Genomic DNA, 22847 nt, shown 5'->3' with positions numbered 1-22847 from the left:
AAGATTGACTAAACTTGAGTTGGCTCAAGTTTAAGTCTTGATATTTGACAATATATGAAAATTATTGGTGCAATTATCCATATGGAGATTGATGGTCAAAGTTTGTCCAGAAGTCAAGTAGGTTAAGGTTGACCGAATACTTGATTGGAAAGTCCTAACTAGATGTTAGGTAAGGGCAAGTCCAACGGGAAGATTGGCAGAAGATGAAAGTTCAAGTGGGTCAGTGTTGACCAAACACTTGGTGTGGAAGTCTTGGTGAGTGAAGCTGAGTAGTGAGAAAGTCTTAGTGAATGAAGTCAGACAGATAAAAAGTCTTAATGAGTAAAGCTAGGTAGATGAAAAGTCTTAATGAGTAAAGCTAGGAAGATGGAAGTCCTGGTAAGTGAAACCAAGCAGTTGGAAAGTCCTAATGAGTGAAACTAGGCAGTGAGAGAAGTCCTGGTGAGTGAAAGCAGGTGAAAAATCCTAGTGAGTGAACATAGACAGAGGAAAATCCTGGTGAGTAAAACCAGGTGGTGAAAAGCCCTAGTGAGTGAAGGTATGCAGAGGGAAATCCTAGTGAGTGAAGTCAGGTGGTAAAAAATCTTGGTGAGTGAAGCCAGACATGTGGAAATCTAGGTGGGTCAAGATTGATCGGACACCTGCTGTTTGAAAGTCCAAGTGGGTCATGGAGGATCAGACACTTAGTACGAAACGGTAAGTCCAAGTGGGTCAAGGTTGACCGGACACTTGGCACGGGGAGAAAAGTTCAAGTGGGTCAAAGGATTGACCAGACACTTTACATGGGGAGAGAAGTCCAAGTGGGTCAAAGGATTAAACAGACACTTGGTGACGAAATCTTAGCAGGTCAAGATTGACCCGATGCTAGGCATGAGAAAGTCGCAACAAGTCACGGTTGATCAGATGTTGGGATTGGGAACACTAGACTTGAGTTAAGTAATTAAGTTTAGGTTGGTCAATCAATCAGGTGATCGATTGAGCTAGCGCCTAATCGATAAGTGGATCGATTGAGCAGTGCTTTTTGACACGAGAAGCTCAATCGATCAGGTGATCGATTGAGAGGAAATCACGTGAGAATAGAAGGCTTCCCAAAAGATTGGGCTACTCCAATCGATCAGTTGATCGATTAGAGCCAGTGTTCTCACGATATCGTGAGGCAGTCGGAATCGATTGGTCAATCGATTCTGGAGTCTTCTGCGAGAGCACAAAAACCTTCTGGATTGATTAGCTGATCAACCCAACTGCCCCCAATCGATTAGCCGATCGATTGAGATATGACCGTTTTGCAGGTTATGAGCTTTGGACTGTTGGGATCACCTGGATCTGACGTGGCAATCGATTAGGAGCAAGTCCAATCGATTAGGAGTCCTAGATCACAAAGAATAAAACCGTTGGCGGGGTTCTTCTCCGTAAGAACTTACCGAGCTCATACGATTCTTCATCGCCGATTCTTGCAAGGTTAGGGTTGAAGTGCTGCAGCATTTCCAAGCTTACAAGAGGCATCTACAAGCAACAAGAGATCAAGCAAGAAAGTTTTCCATTTGTATTTATACATTTACTTCTTGTTCTTGAGTTGCACGAGGTTTCTCTACCTCCGGATTATTCCAAGAAGGAGTGTATTTCTTAGTGAATAGTGTTCTCATGTGTGAATCCTTGGATTAGTTACCTCTTTTAAGATGGATACCAAGTAAATCCTTTGAGTTAGCATTGGAGGAGCTTGCGTCGTATTTTCTGCTACAAATCAACATCGATGAAGCGAGATGAGCTATTCCCCCCCCCCCCCCCCCCTAGCTCCAAAGTGTCCCAACACGACCAACATAACTGAAACCTATTGGATTACACGCGCAACAAGTATGTCTTAAAGACCTAAAAATAATTTAGAGAATAAGATTATCAAAAAGAGAGAAATTAAGTCTGATTAGACTAGGTGAAGGGAAAATATGGAAACTATTTGTCGTGACAGAAACACCAATGGGCCACGCCTCCTATAGGTGAGTTGGGTCTACTCATATGACATGGGTTTGGGTTTTATGTTTACGCTTCTTGCTGATAAATTGGAACAACACATGTGATGTCGGCTTGGGCTTGGGCTTGAACCTCAAGCCTTAATGAAAAGGTATAAAAGACCTCTCCATGGAGCAAGAGGCTAAGGGTTTTAGTTTTTGTTTTCCTCTTGCTTGTGTCACTGCCCAACCAAAGTCGCCACCCATCCTTGTGCTACCGTTCAAGATTGTTGGCCACTCCTTCCATTGTCCACCCTTGTGCCACCCACTAGTTGGTCGGCCAACCTCCTAGTGTTGCCGACCTCTGCTTTGTGCCTCCGATTCTCCTTAAGTGCTGTCAAGTCCCTCTTGGTTGGTGCCACCGGCCCCACTCTTCTCTTGTGTCGCCTCTTCTACTTGGCTAGTACCAAACGAAGACACAACTTGTGACTTGTGAAATAATCTTAAAGATATCTCAGCGTGAATACTAATAGAGGCAAGTCTTGTGAAACTTGCTAAGTGATTTCTTTTATCTGACATCGTCGAAAATGTACAACTTCTAAGCAACCTTTTTGATTTATGATTATGTCTTTTATATATATATATATAATCTTGTTTATTTAGGATATGTAATCTTTTTAAGAAAATCATTTTCACTTCTACTATGTGTTTTTATCGTAAAACATATGTAATTTTTCACATAAACCCTAACATTCTCCCGATAATATAACCTATCTCGGGGAAAACTATTTGTTCCAACTAGAGGTGACAATAGGTAGGATTTGAATCGGATTTCATATCCTCCGTGTATATCCTCATACCTATTAGATATTTAACTTTCATCCGTATCCCCATATCTATCAAAGGATTGAGCATTCATACCCTATCCATCCTCTTATTCATATCTACCATTTTTTTTTAAAAAAAAAAGATACTTCAATGAATTTATGAATATTTATTAAAATTTTAAATTTTTGTACTCATCTGCTCTTCTTCGTCTCGCGCTCCTTCGATCGAGTGAGGATTTCTTGTGGAAAAGAAGATGAGATACGAGTTGGTAACTGGATAAATAGGTAAACTAAAGTTTTTTCTTTCCCAATATATATATATATATATATATATATATAAAAGTAGAATTTTACCACATTGATCTTCGTACCTGAATTCGTAAATACTTATACCCGAATATATAATTATTTAATTGAGTATAAAAATTTCTTTCATACTCCGTTCAGATCAGGTATCAGATTCCCCATTGAATTAGGTGAAACTTACTATTTAAAGAGCAAGGCAGGGGAGAGTAAACAGGTCTAGAGTTTGGATTTGGGATAATTAGAGGTATAACCAGATTTAGATTTGGATTTGTATATTAGAGATGTAAATGAGTAGAAAATCTATTAGACTACGGAAATGCCAATGTTAATATCATTTGAGTGACTTAATATCATTTGAGTGACTAATGTGTCATTCTAATGGCAAACAAATGAACAATAAGGGGTGCTAAATTTAAATTTTAATACAATTTGTGAAGGTTTAACTAAATTTTGAAAAACGAAAGGATATATGATTCTTCTAAAGCTCTATTTCTAATTTTAGATTGGAAATTTTAGTATAGTAAAAAAAATTAAAGATTTTATCAACGATTTTCAAGTTGAATCATATGTTACTGTGGAAGTTTAGTTTTACTGATTAGAATTTTTTTTTTCAATTCCTTAAAAAAACCAACACTCTATTGATTTAGTAAAATTTAAAATTAAATTAAGTTAACATCATTTTTTCTTTTCACATGAAATAATTTTAAATTTTATTAATAATTTCAACTTCTTATCATTCTCAAATTACAAAAGAGGTATATTATTCTCAAATTACAAATGTCGCTTCTTCTCTCAACTCAATTCTCATCGGTTCTTCATCATTCTTTCCTCCTCTCTTTAATTTTTACTAAAAATTTCTCATTCTTATCCTTTTTATATCACAACACATTAATCAATCTGTTTCGACTCTATTACATATCAATACTATCGATACAACCACATCAATTCATCTATATCTCATCGATTCTTTAAAAAAAATCACAACTACATCTATTTATCTTTATATCTCATCAGTTCTTCGAATAATATAAGACATTCTCACTATATAACTTGAGATATGATTAATAACTTAATTTTTACTTTAATTTCGGATTAAGATTTTTATAAAATAAATCATACTAGAATTGAATAATGTTATTTAATTACTTGATAGTAAATATTCATTTTATAAAATTTAAAGTATTCATATATTATTACACAAGTAAGACGTGTAATAAAATACATCACATAGGTTGTAAATTCATACTCAACTATACAGAACTAGAATGTACTCTCCATTTTAATGGATAGAGCGGCAACATGGCGAATTACTTACTGAAGAATAAGAGGCAATGAGGTAAAGAAAAAAAGAGAGGCAACTTGCAGCTCTGATTGTTTGCATGTGAAATGTTCTCGTGTACAGAAACAATTTAATTAGTTAACTGAACTAGTGACGTACTTGCAGATCATCGTGATTGGATCCAAATATGCTTGCTTGATAGATGTGAATATTGTATGCAAGATTCGTGTAAATCGTTGCTGACAAAATATAGATTTAATCAGATTTTGCATACAGATGGGAGATTCCACATTTTCAGAACAGCGTAGATAGTGGCAGAATTCAGTTAAATCATTATTTATGTTGACTCTAGAAATTACGAGTCAGAAAAAGAGGTAGAAGATGATAATGTTGTAAATCTTAAACATAATATTAGTAGGAGAGAATAGAGTCTCCTTGTTTTAGGAGGGAAAATTGCTATTTGAATCAATCAGTTCACAGTTGACGCCAATCTATCACATCTAGCAACGACTTAGTAGTTCCCAAATGAGTGCAATCTACTCAGTTATTTAAGAACTATTAAATGTATGAGGGTATTAAATGAAACCAGAGTTGTATGCACAAGCTAATCCTTCCTACACCCAACAGAGAAATTTATGACTAGCATGTACCTGAAGTGCGCAGAATTAACCACCAGTGTAAATCATTGCCCCGGCTTGACATCTGTACAGTTGAAATCTGAACAATGATGAAAAAAAATAGAAGATTACAGATGTTGTGAACATTCTGTCCTGAACAATTGAGAGGCAGCTTTTATATAAAACCAACTTGAATTACTAGATATTTCAGCAGAAAATGGACAGGCACTTCTATACAAATTTTCATTTGCATTCAGGAAGCAAGTCCACCAACTGAGCTACATGAACAAGAATGTGACGGGCACAAAATTAATTTAAATGCCCAATTACAACTCGTAACTACAAAAGAAATTTGGCTTACAATGACAGCCATTTCTGTCCTGCATGCTAGAGGATTTTCATCAGGTTGGTGCCTGAAGCCTAGGCAAAGAAAGCAAATTGTACCTGTCCCTTGATTAACTGAACACTGAATAAGAATAAAAGAGCATAGGCAGCGTTCCTCGTCTTTCACTACCTGCAAATCTACAAAATAGAAATAAAATAGGCAAAGCAAATAAGGAATTTTTTTTCACATAAGAGCACAAAGTCACAACTCCTAGTCATTCTGAAATCATGATAATTTCAAATATGAATTTCATTAAGCTCTATAATGCCCTACCTTCAAAAATACCAGTCATTTGATTGATTCACGGAGCAGCAACATCTAAGATAAGTCAGTTTAGTTCAGTCATTATTTATGTTAATTTGTAATTAACATGCTTATTAGTCTGCTTAAATTAACTATATATTTTTCTTTTAAAGCTGCCAAAGTAAACTTCATCAGACAATCATGACAAATCTCCAAGTTAGTTAGACAGCATTGATCAGACAATATGCTAAAGCAAATTCTAAAAAATTTGTAGGCACCTAGCAATATGGATGGACCGGTAAAAGTACATCCTATTTCAACTGCATTCAGGTTCCCATGCAAACCACTAGCAATCTTTGAACAACCATAGATCATGCTTAGATGTAGTCATGGATAATAAGGTACAGTATGCATTATACTGCAAATAATCTGATTGTTCTAGTGAAAAGTGTCACCCAAATATGGATTAAACTGTACCCAATAATCCGACTGTTCTAGTGAAAAGTGACACCTAAATATGGATTAAACCGTACCCAATTGTCGACCCAGGTTGGCTGTGACTTCAACAGCTAACATGCAACAACAAAGCCAGAGGGCAATTCTAACCATAATGAAGCGTCTAAAATCAAATGAGAAACTAGAAAGAAAAAAAATCACACGGATGAACAAGCAGAATTTGAAAACAGCAAGAACATAGACAGCGAACATTCTTATCACTGGATCATGAGTTAGCATATAACCCATAATATTTAACAAAAGGATTCTCACTCGCCAAACAAAAAATGCAGCTATATTTGTAATTACTTTCTCCAATTACTTTCTATAATTGGATCAATTAGAGTCAACGAGAAGTCAGGTTTGGAGTATGCATAAATTCTTAACTAGAAAAATTCAAATGCCCCATGGAGAACAAACAATATGGCCTTATATAAAATATCAGCCACAACCAACATAACGGGAGTGTATTATTTGAGTCCTTTGGCTATTAAAAAAAACATATACAAGATGTCCCATAGTATTTGGCTTAATGTTATTCATCTTCTGGTACCAATCTGTTAGAACTAGTCTAAGAGGAAAAAATTGCATGTTATGAGCACAAACTTCATGGATACTTTCCAACAACTCAGCTTTATCCCACTAGGTGGGGTCGGCTAAACTTCATAGATACTTTAATCTACAAAAATGACTATTGAATATCTTCTACAATGTTTACCTGTACACTAGAGCTACACAAGAGTTGGGGACTGTCTTGGAATGGATGATCCAAGTGAAATACTCAATCACCCAGCTCCCAAGTCTGAATGACGAGAAACCAGTTGCTCATGCTGCTGCTGAGGTTGATGTTTTAACTGTTGCTGCTGTAGCTGCTGTTGCTGCTGCCGCTGTCCCCCATTGGTATTACCATGCACTGACATACCTCCTGATAATTGGTGTGGTAGACCCTGGCTTGAAGAAGGCACTAAAGTGTCACTGACCATAACAGTTTCCTGTTTGGAGCTCGCATATCCTGTTGGATTAGGTGCATCCTTATCATATAATGGCTCTGGATTCCACCGAGTTGAAGATGAAACCACAGAAGACGCTGAATCAGTACACTGAACACTTGATGCACTTGTAACCACCTGAACGATTGGACACTGATCAGTTGATGATTGTATCCTATCATCAGAGTTGATGTGACGATTTTGCTGAATTGCTGTTCTCTGAATGCCAGGTTGAGATTGATTCAAATAACGATGCTGAGGTTGTTGATTATGTTTAACTAGAGAAACAGATGGAATAGCAGCTTGCTGAGGCGTTAACATGCTATTGCTGGGTGAATTTTGAGTTGAACCTTGATTGCTTGTATCAGAAATTGGTGATAGTTGCTTTGTAGATTGTGAAAGTGAATGAGGGTAGATATTTGTTTGATTTCCAATTTGGTTCGAAGTTGAGTTCAGAGCTGAGCTAGCAGGAAAAAAGCCTTGGCTTTGTTGCAAAATGTTTTTATCAGAAAGTTGGTTCTTAGAGGCTGATGAAAAACCACTAACTTGAGAGGAATCTGTTGATAAGTTATGATTAATTAACATGCCTCCTCTGCCTAGTCCTTTCATAAGTTTGGCCTGCTGTTGTGAGGATTGCCTTTGTTGCTGTGGTTGCCTTGACTGATTTTGTTGAACCTGTTGCCTTTGTCTTTGGTTTATCTGATTTGACATTCCAGATGGTGGGTTCCTTGATATGTTTTGTTGTTTATGTTGACCTTGTGAAGAAGATACCGGAATCACAGTAGAAGATGACTGTGATTGAGATTGGACTTGTGCATTAGTTTGAGCAGGTGGTACTGCATTTGGTACAGAGATATGGCGTTGCAGTTGAGGCATCATCCGTTGATGTAGTTGCCTTTCTTTCGCAGCTCGCATGGCATATGCCTGCTGTTGAGGGCTCGAATGACTGGTACCTTGGATGTGAGGGTGAGGGTTACCAAGCATGTGACCTTGTTGCAACATTTGATGAGACTGTTGGTGTTGTTGAACTGGAAATGTTTGAGCTGATGCAGGAACTGTTGTTGCATTAGGAAAGGAAGTACTAATACCATTGAAAGGAGATACAGACTGCCCATTTGTCGGCGAGGTTTGCATCTGCATTTCTTGCATCATAATCTGTCTGTGTTCATCTGGATTTTGACCAGGCTACACAACAATAAATTGTGATAGCCAAGCTAATCACCATCAACAATCAAAAAAAAAAACTGTACAAAAAAGGTTAAGGATACTTCTGAACATATTTCTCTGTATATTGAGATGCCAAATTTGGTCATCTGTTTTGAACGTTTAAAATCATTATACAGTAAGAAATTCATTCAAGTTCAAAGTTCTAAGATGAATCGAGTTACAATGACAATTAAGTAAACTATTTTAACTCATTCTTGGGCTAACATATAACCAAGTAATCTCTTATTCACAAGTTAATAGATTGTCCCATGACAAGCATACCTCACATCTAAATTTTAAATTTCTCTACTTAAATGAGTTAAAGGGTCCTGTTTTCTTAACCATATTCCTTTTATGTTTAAAGAAAGTATCAATATGCCAAGGACATTCTGTTCCTTGAATCCTTGTTTCAGTTTGCTTTTCTAGAGATTCCACAAGAATTATCTAATTTGAAAGCTAGAATATAAATCACTACAATTACATGAGCTAAAGTGTCTTCTCATTAGTTTTAATGTATTTCAATGGAACACAGATCATGTCGATTGTATGGCAACCAATGCAAAAATATACCTGATAATTTCCATTAATTTTGTTAAAACGAAGAAAAGCAAAATACACAAGTGATAATCCAATGGTGTTTAATAATATGCATGATTGAAGCATAGAAACTTAACTTTATAACCATGATCACTAATGGAAATAATGGAACAGAAAATAACTTGATGAAGATACACACTCAAATCAACTAGAAAAATGCTTTATGTCCATATTAGTGAAGAATGAGGTCATGGGTTCGAGTCGCGGAAACAACCTCTTGCATTTCTCTTGTAAAATGCAATGTAAAGCTGCATACAATAGACCCAATGTGATCTGATCCTTCTCCAGGATCCTGTATTGGCGGGAGTTTCGTGCACCGGGCTACCTTTTTTTATTAATGAAGAGTAATTGTAAAGTTGGGTAGTTATTTTTCAAGTGTACAAATTATTTCCTGTTTGTCTGTTCAGGATAATAAGTCGTGTCCAATATAAATATGAATTTAAATTGATGAACAGAATAACTATGAAGTTGACACAAAGACATTAATTTTTTCATGGCGATTGCAGCTCACATTGGAAAATTGTTGTTTTGGGCAAATGAGTTATTTCAAAGAGTGTATGTCACACATTGTAGAAACACAAGTTATACTAAAACTGTTTCTGAGATAAATGGTGAAAGCCATAATGGAAAATCTCACCCGTAGCATTTGCAAAGGATCCCGTGGTCGCATCGTTGAGTTTCCTTGGCTAGAAACAACACTTGGATGAACATTGACTGAGTTTTGAACCCCATGTGAACCACTTGCAACCATGTTTCCACTTGTAACCATGTTCAGCATGCCAGGGGAATTTATTCCTTGAAATGTTGGCCTTGACATCGGAATTCCTCTCCCAGACATCAGCCCCATACCACCAGGAACAGGTAACATTCGAACACCACGGTCAACTCCCATTGGTAAAGTCCCAGATAACACATTAGGCTGCTGATGATTCCTTCCTGGAAGCATTTGGCTATACTGCTGCATTCTTTGTGGATCATCAACAGAAACTGTGGATGGTCTTGGCACACCAAACCTCTGGGGTTCCCTATAGCAACAAGTATGAATGCTATAAGCACTAGAGCTACAGATGGCAGCACGTGAGATTCAAAAGAGTTCACCATAAGCACCAAAACAATTCAATTCTCATTACCTAGAAGAAGGATTAGACGGCCCAGATGCCAAGGGTAAGCTGCTACTTAGCACTAGGCCAGTAGATCCTTGTAAAATTGTGTTAGCATTTGATGTAGGGAGGACAGGAGAAACAGGACCTTGATGGCTTGGGACTGTTAAGCTACCAGTGTGAGGCCCCTGATATGCAAGTGGAAAGACATCGGGACTTGAAGAGATTGATTCACAAAAATCAAATGGCCTACACAAACAACAAAGAGGTGTAGGATATAATTAAGCAAGTAAATGTCTAGATAAAACGAATGAATAATAACTGAGCAAAAATGACAAACATAAAGGCAGATAAGAAATTAGCTTACGTTAAGATCCCTCCATTCAAGTTGTTTGGGCATACTTGGGAAAGAGCAACAACGTGAGAACTATGAGCTTGAGTAATTTGTCTTGGTTCCTGATTACCAATCTTCAAACAAAAACATAATATTTAGATAGAATGCTTTTGTAAAGAAGGCAATAGTTCTGTTCAGAAAAAAAAACAAAATTGGTAGATCTGCTAGCAAATTTTGTAAATACCAAAAAAAAAAACACTTTAAATGGCAGCTCATTGCAACTTTTACAATCTGAGTTGCAATAACTTGAGAACACAATAGATATCTGAGAACATAACCAGTTTTAAAAAGCCAACAAATATCAAAGTTACGAATGCAGAAATCAAAATGTGCAAGATGGATCAATATAATGACCTGGCGACTACAGGGAGAAAGCTTCTGTCGATGCAAAATAATCTTTTCAAAATGTGTCTTCAATATATCCTCTTCGATTGGTCCCTGAAGACGCTGAAACAATTGTCGTGCACTTCCCTGATACATTGTAAAAAATCAATAATGTACTAGCTGGGAGAAACAGAAACATAGTAAAGGATAAGCAACCAGAAGCCTTGCCTTTGGAATGCCAGGCAGTGTGGATGGATAAGGTTGTGATGAACCAGAATCTTCTGCAGAATCAGCTCCATCACCTGCACTTTTGTCCATCAAAAATTTGTGCCGTTCTTTGCATTCTTTGGGTTTACGGAATATACACTGATACATAGAAGCATGAGTACCATCAATACAGTGCATAAGGTGGGCAGACTAAATATTCACAATGAAATAAATTTCACTGAATAAAATGAATTAACCAAAGTTAAGAACGGAGATATATCTTAATGAACCAAACATATACTAGATGTACAAGAAGGGCATAAAATAACTTGAGCTAACACAGTGACAGATTGCCAAAACTCATTGAAGTAGGGGAAAATCTATAGATATCATAAAAAGGTAACCATGCAAGCAATAAATAAAACAATGGAAAGATTCAAGGGCAAAATATCAAACAAAATTTTGCTTCTTAATTAGGAAAAACTGAAAGCAATAACAGCAAATAAGCATAGAAATAATAACTGTAGTAGCAAGATTATTGGCCCATGCAAGTTATTATGAGGATGGGATTCAATTAAATATTCACCTTGAACTGGAGGGTACTGTTCATTGCATCACTGACTAGCTCCCAATTTGGACCCATATCATGGACAAGGACAACAAGTGCCTGAAACAAGCACCAACTTATAAATTGTATATATTGTTCACAAAAAAAAGGGCAGAAATGCTACTAGTAGAAATGACAATTCAAAAATATACAAACAGCAACCTGATCCTCAAAATTTGACCATGGACTTCCAGGTCCAGATTGTCCAGCAGCCATCTGCAGCATGAAACAGTTATTTTTCAGTAACCAAAAAGCACAGGTGTCAAGATAAATATGAATAACCATATAATTTCAAGGCATATCTCCAACAATGACTAGCAGATTTCTACATTTATTGTTCCAGAAATAGCTTTGGATTAACAAGTCAGATGCCACAGGAACTAATTTCGGCAAAGCACTGATGAAGCCAATGATAGCTAATGGAGTTCCAAAAGCTATATATGTAATAATACTCACTGTGACCCTCATCTTCTAATTTACTATACTTCAAGCAAAGTTCACCAGAAAGATTAAAAAGGCCAATATTGTACCTTTAGTGCTTTACTTTTTCTTGCACGATCTCGGCTAGCAATAACTTTGATAAGCTTATTTGAGTTGGACATATTACTCATCTGGGAAGCAACTGGTGAAGGCAATGACCCAGCAAAAGGCACAAGTCCATCGGGAGATGCCTCAATCATTTGCCTCAATAATTTAGGCTTCTTAGCAACATGTTGCCCAAAACCTATTGCAATCATGAAATAGAAAATATCTAGTATGGAAACTCACATGCCAAAATTTCAATATTCAATTTAAGGAAATCAAAAAGACTTACCTGTGTTTCCATTTGAATCAAAATTTTGAGATTCCATTCTCCTTTTAGAATTCTGAAATAAAAAATGAAGCATAGATAATTAGTGTGAAAAATGCACTATAACCATGCAATGACTTGATGGAAATCAAGGGGCTTGGTAACAGTGTATAAACACCAGGGAAAATATTGAAGTTCCCATGGACTACATATCTAGACAAAAGAATTTAAAATTTTGGTGGGGAAAAACATGAGGCTCCATAATGGAGTATTATTGGAGAAGATAAAATCCATATGGATCTCATGTGATGATCCTTCCATTTTCATCAGGCAGCATTATTGTAAAGCATACTGCATAACATATTCCAAACATACCTGTTCATGCTGAATTGAAGGATCAGTTTGCAACCTTTGTTCATATGATGATCGAATTGGACCCTGCTATAATACATATAAGTAAGAGCAATTATCTAACAAAAATACATATAAAATGGTCAAGCACAGAAAAAGTTTTACCTTTCCAGGAAGAACCAAAAGACCAGGCTCACCGATATTTAGTGAATTCTTATACCCTAAATGCTTTGGTTTCTTCTTCTTTTTCTTCGATTTGGATGAAATTTCACCATCAAATGACAACTGCCTATCAAAGTCTACAGTATTATCAACTCCAGAATTTTTCCTGGCCATGGATCCACCATGTAATGAACTCTGGTCATCTAGGAAAGAACTTGTGTCTTCACTAGATGCATCAGTTTTACTAGTCATTTGGAATGGTCCAAGAGCTCCAGAAGAATAAGGACTAACAAATCGTTGTCTACTAGCGGTCCTCACACGTTTCGTCGGAAATGAACCCACATTAAAGGTACTTGAATTTCTTTTTCCATTCAATATAAAAGGTTGATTTCCTGATTTGTATTCTGAGCAAGGTTCATAAGAAAAATATGTACCATCTTCATTGTGTCTTGTGGCACTGGATTTTTGCTGCATATGCTTTCTTTTCTTGTGAGCAAGTTTTGATAATAGGCCACCTTCAAAGTTTCCAGGCAGATGATAAGTACCAGTTTCACCTTCCTCTTCTTCATATACATCCTCTCCGTGTCCACCTATATCCAGATACCATGACAGTATGAGCTTCAGCACAATAATATTTAATTACAACGGTTGAAAGTAAAAAATGGTCACCTGCAATTGAATTACAAAGAGAGGCCTCACACTCTTCTTGATGCACAGAATTAGCAAGTTTCTAAGAAAGATAAAGTAAACATTTGTGTTAGTTGAGTATTTTTGAAATTTGATGTAACAGTACCAAAGAATATTGCTAGTGACCTTGTTAGATGAACCTAACAGCATACTTAGGTTAGAACTATGCAACTTAAGAGGATTCCAACATAAAGCAACAAGGACTTACTCTGTGATGCATCAATTGAACTTCCACAGATTCTCTGTATGCCTGCATCGCACCATGAGGAACTTTATAGAAAATATTTTCCTGCAAAAGCAAACCATTGGAAGTATGAGATAAAAATCAAATGCAAGGTTCTCAAATTGAACTATATATTGTGAATCAAAGAATTTTGGAATAGCCAATTGTAAGATTGTGTTAATAAAAATCTAAAATAAGTTTGAATGTTCCTACTAGATAGTATATACATCCTAAAAAATATATAACAATATTATCCAATGTAGTATGCAGATCATCACGCATAACAAAACAATTGAGTTTCAAATGTCACTCTGATAAAAAGTTAGAAATGAGTGTCTCACACTTTATTAAAATTTGAAATCAAATGGCAATGAGACATTTGATCCTCAATAACTTCCAACAATAGCCTAGTCATTCTACACTTCACCTTCATCATCAACTCTGAGCCGATAGCATTGATGCAACCGAAGAGATGAAGAGGAGGAAAAAGTGGCACTATACAAAGAGAGGAAGAAGAAAAGATTTCAATGTAGCAGTACTTCTAAGCAGCCATCAACTACATTCTCACTGAACTCTGAGTCTCATTGTTGCAAGACTTATTTTCCTTTTTCCAACAAGTGTTAAATGCACCTCCACATCAACTTCGAGTTTCTATACCATAAGATTTATTCTACAAAACTTCTATATTTGACTCTCACCTTTAATGTGATACCAGGTAATAGAGGATTCATCTTTCTTTTTTGTATAATGGTTTTAAGATGAATCTTACAACCATTATGACATGTGAAACAACTTGAGGCAGGATGTTTGCAAGAATACTGCCACTCAATCAAACAGTGCCATAGATATGAAGCAATTTCTAAGATCAAACAGCAAAATGCCAAAAGAAAAGATGCTGAATGTGATAGGAAAGATTTTAGTCCATACTTCTATAAGTTTGTCTTCCCGAGGTATTATCAAAATGCCTGGACCATTTGGGCAGTCAGGTGTTGTAGGTGCTTCGACCAAGGTAGAGCAACATGATGTCTCACCATTATGTTTCAGGAACCTAGCTGCATACTGCATGACAGAATGTGGAACCTGCCAAAAAAAGAAGACATCATATATCTATAAGAATAACACCATAATGTTTTAGGCATCAACAAGCATGCATCAGAATGATGCTTAACAGAGAGGATAATCAGTATCATACAGCGCAAGATATTACTTTGGCTAGACAGAATCAGCTTACTTTGAGATAGCATTTTATTTCGACCAATTTACCATGGTATTTCTATAAATGAATTGAAGAACAAGGAAAGTTTGTTAAATAGGATCTAGTACTAAAATTCAAACCTTCCCTTTCTCCACATCAGACTCGTTGACATTTGATGGCCTAATACTATCTGATTTGAACTCTCTTACATTAGGTGTCTTGTCACTACAAATAAGCTCAGCTGTACGCCAGAAATCCATAACAGCCCTAGCCAAACTTCTAGCTGAACTTCTTTGCTTGCACAGTAAATTTTCCTGTTTGAACATAGTTCGACCACAAGAAGCAATCAACCTAGACACTTGAGAAGCAGCTGTAGTTTTCCATAATCGTTCCTGTTTACAATTAATTCAAGAAACATCAAAACCAACCATAAAGACACCAAACTTATCTAAAATATCACAACAAAACAAGTGAAAGAGTAGGAAGAGGTTCAATAAATGCAGATGCAATCACCAATTTATCAACCATAAGATTACAGGATTGAATCCATAACAAAATGATGACAATGCAATCCCACCATATATGTACCTGCATGAAATCATTTGCCATCCATGCCATTTCTTTAAGCACAAAATCCCAATGACATTTTTGATGCTTCTCAAGATGCACACTACTAGTAGGCAGTTCTCCAGCCCTTTTAAGCCTTGCCTGTGGAATCAAATATGTTGGATGTTTCTAGTTCAATAATCACATGAATTTGACATGCACCATAGACATCTGGATTATACCTCTATTAATTGAGCTTCTTTTAATATAGCATCTTCATGTGCCTTTTTTTGATCTGAAGTGGAAGTTTGAAGGCAAGTGGTAGACAAGGAACTTTTGTTATCAAGGATGACCTTTGGAAACCCAGCCGCTGAGGAAAGTAGTAACCCTGTATCTTTCCTTTTTGTGAAACTTGGTTGACTTGAAGAAATATCCATTTTCGTTGCTGATTCGCATATGATTTCATCATTCAGTTTCTCAGGTTCTGAGTTGGCAACAGGTGTGACTTCACTTACAATCTCAGTTTTACTATCAGAATCATTATCTTTCTCCCGAACAACCAAGTCACTGAGGTTTAGTTGAACTGAGCAAGATGCATTATTAGCATTAATGTGGGTATCAGAATTGAATGCCTCGTTATCTTCTTTTAAAGATCTGGCATCTAGCAGAGACTGTTCAGAGACTGTCTGGTCTCCACCTGATCTACCATTTGCTGACCTTAGCAGCAAGGGTTGCTCATCATCAGGACTTTCATTGTTAACAGCACCATTTGCAATAGTATTTCCATCCATAGAATCTGAATGTAAGTTTTTGCTAGTTGGACCTTCAACAAAATTCTTATTTCTTGTATCATCCTCGTCAAAAATGATCTTAGTTTCATCATGAGCACCAAATCCATTGATTTTTCCAACATCACATGTGTTCTTACTTACACTAGACTCCAATGGGGTAGAAAGTAAACCAACTGGTCTAAGACCATCCTCTACAATAAAAGCACCAGACTGAGAGGAGGTATCTTTATTCTCAGGAATAGATGAATGTTGAATATAGGAATCATCTAACTGCATATTTTCAGTTATCTTGACTTCTTTCACTTCCTCAGGCATTTCATCTACAATTATGTTATTGGTCGTGTTATTATTCTGCTCCACATCTAAAGGGATATCTGCTCGATCATCTGCCACCGAAACCTTTAGAATACAATTTTGGTTATCATCTTTTGCATTTGAAATGGATGAGAAAGAACTATCCTGAGCTTTTATATCCTTTGATGCAGGTGCATTTGACGATGCAACAGAAGCTTTGTTGCCATGTCGAGAAGCAGCATCAGTCAAACTTAAATTGGCAGAATCACGAGTTGTTTTCGATCTATTACGCCGCGCATATGCTTGGCCATTAGCCCCAGGCCGGAAGATAATAGAGTCATCTACTTCTTTCATATTATGATTTACACCAACTTGAGATGATTGTTCCAATAGACCAACACTACCTCTTTTACCTCTATGTTTGGCATATCTCTCTCCATGTACTTTGTTGTTTTCCCGTTTAAAAAGCAACAAATTGTCTCCAATATTAGTTTCGCGACTCATGGAACCACCAGGTTTCTCACTGCTTTCAACTGAATCACCATGCGGCGAAGCAGCCAATGTGAAACTACCTTTAGCTTCACTATCAAGCAAAACCAGAAGAGAAAAAAAAAGGAAAAATAGTTCAATAAAACAACTGTGTGATTATTACTATAAACACGTCTTATGCACATGGACTGAGGAACAATACCTGGTAACATATGGCTCAGCACGTTGGTCTGTACATGAAGTAGATTGTACACTGGCAGAAGCTCCATGACCAAATTTAAAATCCAAGGGATTTCCACCCTGCAACAACCAAAAATAGTCAATTAAATAAGAAAACATAAAAAAGATCAGCATGACAATTCAATAAGAATTAAAACATAAATCTGGAAATACTTTCTCAAGAAATTCAAGCTCCCTTCTTCGCTCTTCCCTAATCTCAGATTCGTGCCTGTAGTTAGCACATGAAGAAATTTAATCCGAGGCATTTAAAAACTAAATAAGCCCAAACAACTTTCAGTGAAAACCTACTGTAGCTCAGCCTGAGCCCTCTCAATTTCTGCATGACCTGGTGAGAGTTTGGTGTCTACACCAAATCCACACTCTACAACACCTCCCATGGGCTTGTGCTTTAATCTACTGGAAGAGAATATCCTGGGCTATGCCCATACTTGCATTTGATGCTAATACATCATTAAACCAATATTTCATTTGCTGGTCTACTTCTGAAAAAAAAAATACAGTCAGCAATGATAGTAAATATGGAAGTAAAAGAAACAGAGAGAGAGAGAGAGAGAGAGAACAAACAATATGCATATCCATTTCCACATCCAAAAGGTAAAAAAAAAAGAAAAATATAAAGTTGAGCATCAGTTAAAATTTCTGAGTTTGTTTCATAGTTAACATATACTTGTGACCTCCTGTATAGGTAGAGTGTGGTTAAAGTTAAACATGTGCCTATACTCTATGTCTATCAGAATCATTCCTAAAAAAGCAAGTCAGAAGTTAAAGATACAAGGTCCATCCCTGAACATAAAGAATAGCATTAACTGAGGCATGGTAGATGGAAAATTTGAATTCTTTAAACTAAAACCCTCCTCTGGAGATGTTGCGCAATGCATTTTTCTTATTAATTTACAACATTTGGACACACCAAGAAGTAGCTCTAGTATGCTATTTGGGCATAATCATGATTGTTGTACCTTTACATCAATCCTTGGCTTATCAATCTAACATAAAAGGAATGTGAAGTTTAAGTTCTCAAGACAAACTCATGTCTTTCCAACATAAGCAATAACCCAATAGGAGAGCAATGAATCTGCTTCAAAAATTACTATATCAGCCAAGCTCCAGAAGCAATTTCAAAAAAGCAAACATGATGATAAATTTAAAACTTTGAACAATTAGAATGTACTTTGTTGGACAATAAAATTTTGCTTCAGATGTCTTGCGAAAACGGTGTTTAAACAATTATACAATTATATATTATAGAACTAAATTTTATTTCAGATGTCTTGAAGGGGAGCCTTGGCGCAACGGTAAAATTGTTGCCATATGACCAAAAGGTCACGGGTTCGAATCCTGGAAACAGCCTCTTGCAAAAAGCACAATGGATCCTTCCCCAGAACCCCGCATGGCAGGAACTTTGTGCATCAGGCTGCCCTTTTTTTTTATATATTATAGAACTAATATTCTCATTGTGAAGATGATAAAATATTAAAATGTAATATAAATATACTTGTCCAAAATCAAACTTTTAAATTACTATTTGTTCCTTCTGACACCTGCTATTTTAGTTCCAAAATTATAATGCTATTGCAACTCAGATTGTCAAAGTAAAGTGCAGCAATTGGTCAAAAAGAAAAAAAAAATGATATTTGAATAAAACAGTTAAGTCATTGACAAAAAATGAGATTGAGACAAACTGGGAGACAGAGTTTACAGGATGAGCTTTCGCTCCAAGATAAAAATTGAAGGTAACATTCCCAGAACTTCTCAGAAGATCTACACTACTAAACCATGTGAAAACAGCCATTAACAGTTTATCCCCACACACACAAAAAAATAGTGTTTTTTAAATCTTCTTCAGATTTTTAAAACAAAACCAATGGTAAATAAGGTAATCAAGAAAAATCAATATTCCCTACCTAGCCAGTGGGAATATTTTGGTCACATTTACATATTACAAAACTAAGACATGTTGACACAAACCAGTAATAGAAAATCACTTAGCATACAACCTGTAGGTGATAAAAATCACCTACAGGAAGTATTCTTGTTGTTGACTATTCCTTCTTCTCATATTTGGTTATTGGCTGGTTATGATGATAATTTGATTATCAACAAATGAGGTCACATAAACTGGATCTCATAAATGAGGTCACATCTGCACATGGAGGATATTTCTCGACATGGAGATCGGAATCCAACCTCAAGTGCATCTTGGTTAGACATCTAGAAAGCAAATTATAACAGTGAATCTATCTAAAGCAGTTCTCAGCAGTTTTTTGGCATGAACTGGCAAACAAGTGGTCATTAGGTAATTTGGACCCCTATCTCCTACTCCATTCCTTGAGGATAAGAATTGTTTTGGTCAAATGTTTATGGCCAACCAAATTGGCTACGGGGATCCATCCAATTCAACTCCATGCCAAACAATCATAAGGTTTGTCATCAGAAGCTATGTTGCCACCTTAATTCTATTTGTAGATGGATTAAAAAGACCTCTTACATGAATTGGATGTTTATGGTCCACCTTGCATCATGCCCATATTAGAATAATCTAAACATCAGGAGTCTTTGGAAATGCAAATTTCTCTCTTACCCCAGCTTTTTATAAATTAGGCAATGGACTAGACACCAATAGAACCCACTCTTTATGGGCACTCTTGATTGACAGGTTCATCTTCCCTAGTCCAAGATCAAAATGAGTAACTTTCCATGTTCAGGGTGTTTTCTAGAGGCTGAATCCAATGAAAAATTGACTCCAAGCACTATTGTAAAGAGACAGCCTTCTTTCAATTTCCTTCCTTGTTAAGGTTGTCTTTAGTTGTTTTTATATTCTTTGAAACTTTAATCTTTGTGCAATTCCACTATAGTGGACAAAATTATGTTGAAGTTTAACTAGCTGAATTCCACTAAGTGTGTCCATAGCATACATTTGTTAAGTAAGAATAGCATGTATTTACATAAACAATCATCTCGATTTGTGCACTGAAAGCAGTTATTATCAAATAAAGAAGAAAAAGATAAGGTAATGGATAAATAGCAGGAAACAAATTGAAACGATGGAGAAAGACAACCTGGACAATTTTCCAGAAGCAACAAGCAAGTTAGCATCAATGAACTTATTCCCACCCTAGGCATCCTCTCTTGAATCAATACTCCATAAATAGAATGCATAGATAAACCCATGTCTTATGATTAAGGACACATAAGCAACATTGATATTCCTGGGTAAATTTGCTGACAGCAAATAGAGCACATTGAGAGCTCATCCTAACAAGTGATTACAGGCATGCAGCTAGTAGCAGAAACATTGAATCACACGACAAGGAACTAACCAACTATTAAATCAATGCTGAAGAGAACAATTCAGAGCTTATAACTACAAGACAACGTCATTTGCATCACGAAAAAATGGCAGGACTGAAAAGTAGTACCTTTGCAGGCAAATTCAAGAGCTCGAAGTCACTTTCGCACAAGGATTACAACAATTCAATTAAAAGGGAGGTCCCGAACAAGCGTAGCAGGCGAAGGTCGTCCCCCTATGGTGAGGGGGGAAGAAAACAACGTTCTCTGGCGTTGGTCAGAGCCCGAAACTAAAATAGTAAAATCTAAAAGCATCAGAAAGAGGTAATTGGCGAAGAATGAGCTCGCCTGAGGACCAAGGAGGCGGGTCGTAAGCTAGGCTAGGGTTAGGGCTCGACGCGGCGATGAACGGAAGGAAGCACCAAAAGAGGCCGAGATGAATGCTAAGATTTCGCTCGACCAAAGGAAGAATCCGACGATATTGTCGGGACGGGGACAACAGTTATGGTTCTTGGAATCGAGGCTTATTAGGGTTCGTGATCGAAGTCGAGAGCGAAGGAGGGAGGGGAAGGTCGCGTAGGGGAAGATTGGACAAGGAGATGTAAGAGCGCAGGGGTGGTCCGGTCGAATTCAACCAGGTCGGCTCCATTGACCGAACCGGACGCCGGACTCGAATTGTACTCAAAATGACGGATCCGGATTAGGATCCACTCAATGGATCGGGAATCTGCATGAGTTTGAAACCTCCAATTATAGTAAAAATAAATAATAATAATAATAATAATAATAATAATAAAAATCGTATTATCTCACTCTCTCAAAAAAAACATGCAGACATTTACTTAACACAGCAGCCCTCCAATATCGATAATTAGAATGACGCCTATAAATTTTATTTAGTTCATCTATAAGATTATAAAGGGCAGTTTGGTAGATGAGGTTTTAGATTTAAATCCGTGATTTTTTAATCATAAAGTGATAATTCATCTATAAGACTATAACCATATTAAAACTAATATTTTCAAATTAAATAAGAATATTGTGTTAAAAAAATATAAACAAAATGCCCCCTATATCTATCATCATTGAAAAAACGAATATAAAAGATATCCGATTTTATTTTTTTATATTAATATTAACCAAAACTATTCTAACACTATTACTTTAACATAAAATAATTTCAGTTAAATTTATGGCAAAAATTTATTTTTAACATTCATCAGAACCCCTCGACATGAAGTATTTAGTAGTATTTGTATATAGGTTTGTTGGGGTCCATTTTCAATAAAAATTTTCAAAGGGTGTTTAATTTTTTCGGATAAATGATCCTTGTACTAAGGTAAAATATTTTCATAATTTATTTATTTATATTTTATCACAGGGCAATGATATTAGATCGTTTAAGATAAACAATATCACATTTTACTCTCATTAAAAAAATTATTTATTTATTTCAATTTCATCAACCTAATTAAAACTACTAGAATAATATATGTTGGAATAACTTTGCTTTCTCATGAGTTTTGATGAAGTAATAATGAAGTTGGGTGTCATTTATGAGTCATAATGGGCGAAATATGAAATCTAATTATCGATTTTAAAATTAGTCAGATTACCTAGTAAAAAAAATACACCACACTATAATTTCCATACGAACGCTCGCATTAGGATCCCTCGACCTCGACATGTCGCGACTTGGCACGTGAGCGGCATGAGCAACTCTCTCCTCCCCGTAACCCCATCTCGCAAGTCCTCTTTGGTCGAGTGTAAGAGATGATGATTTTGGTAAATTGGCGTAAAAAGGGAACTACTGCCAACTGGTCCAGCTCCCCAGTAACCTTGTCTATTTATAGTAGCCACCTCCTCCCTGTTTGTTGTGGTTCAAATTCATCGTTCCTTGCTTTGTTTCTTGCTCGTAGAAGAGATCGAGATCAGGAGGTGCTTATTTTTCTAAGAAAATGAGGACGAGCTGCAATGGTCATCATGTGTTATGTGAGGGCTACAGTGAAGGGTGCCCCATCCGCCCTTGCTTGTAGTGGATCAAGAACCCCGATCAAGGGCAGGCCAATGACGCCACCATCTTTATCACCAAGTTCTACGACCGCGCCAACCTCATCGACCTCAACATTAGCCCTGGCCCCAATAGCCTCCATCCTGGTACTTTTTTTTTTCCTCAATTGATCACTTCAATTCTTTTTCTACTACTTTCTTAGTCTTGATAACCATTGGGGATTGAGGGATTTGATGTGATTTGACCGATTTGTATGATTTA

General features: G+C 36.5%; 1 protein-coding gene across 7 annotated transcripts; it reads right to left on the bottom strand.

Annotated features, from left to right (window-relative positions):
- Window positions 1-5201: 5201 nt before the first annotated feature.
- Window positions 5202-21193, bottom strand: LOC121975368 (chromatin modification-related protein EAF1 B-like). 7 transcript variants are annotated; one of them, XM_042526974.1, is made up of 24 exons: window positions 20707-21193; window positions 17576-17769; window positions 17441-17495; window positions 17250-17347; window positions 15716-17141; window positions 15516-15635; window positions 15068-15319; window positions 14660-14812; window positions 13718-13798; window positions 13492-13552; window positions 12826-13412; window positions 12685-12750; window positions 12334-12385; window positions 12050-12243; window positions 11682-11735; window positions 11499-11579; window positions 10934-11071; window positions 10736-10852; window positions 10355-10455; window positions 10018-10236; window positions 9525-9912; window positions 6814-8269; window positions 5334-5494; window positions 5202-5250 (listed from the first exon to the last, which is right to left on the bottom strand). In XM_042526974.1, exons 2-22 carry the CDS (start codon window positions 17662-17664, stop codon window positions 6881-6883), a joined length of 5721 nt encoding a protein of 1906 aa, XP_042382908.1. In that variant the 5' UTR covers window positions 17665-17769; window positions 20707-21193; the 3' UTR covers window positions 5202-5250; window positions 5334-5494; window positions 6814-6880. The 7 variants fall into 7 exon arrangements, with proteins under 7 accessions (XP_042382908.1, XP_042382906.1, XP_042382910.1 ...); XM_042526972.1 differs by having other exon boundaries at window positions 5202-5494; XM_042526976.1 differs by having other exon boundaries at window positions 5202-5486.
- Window positions 21194-22847: the final 1654 nt, after the last annotated feature.

The sequence above is a fragment of the Zingiber officinale genome, chromosome 4B (assembly GCF_018446385.1).
Source record: "Zingiber officinale cultivar Zhangliang chromosome 4B, Zo_v1.1, whole genome shotgun sequence".
Taxonomy (NCBI): domain Eukaryota; kingdom Viridiplantae; phylum Streptophyta; class Magnoliopsida; order Zingiberales; family Zingiberaceae; genus Zingiber; species Zingiber officinale.
Note: the sequence above shows the minus strand (reverse complement) of the source record. Positions and strands in the feature narration are given on the sequence as shown.

Bases quoted from the DNA above. Each gene is read 5' to 3' on its own strand.
- LOC121975368 (XM_042526972.1), bottom strand. From the start codon at position 17,664: ATGGGAGGTGTTGTAGAGTGTGGATTTGGTGTAGACACCAAACTCTCA. The intron at 17,496-17,575 runs GTAGGTTTTCAC...TGCTAACTACAG, and splicing joins AGGGCTCAGGCTGAGCTACA to GCACGAATCTGAGATTAGGG. The intron at 10,853-10,933 runs GCAAGGCTTCTG...ACAATGTATCAG, and splicing joins CACTGCCTGGCATTCCAAAG to GGAAGTGCACGACAATTGTT.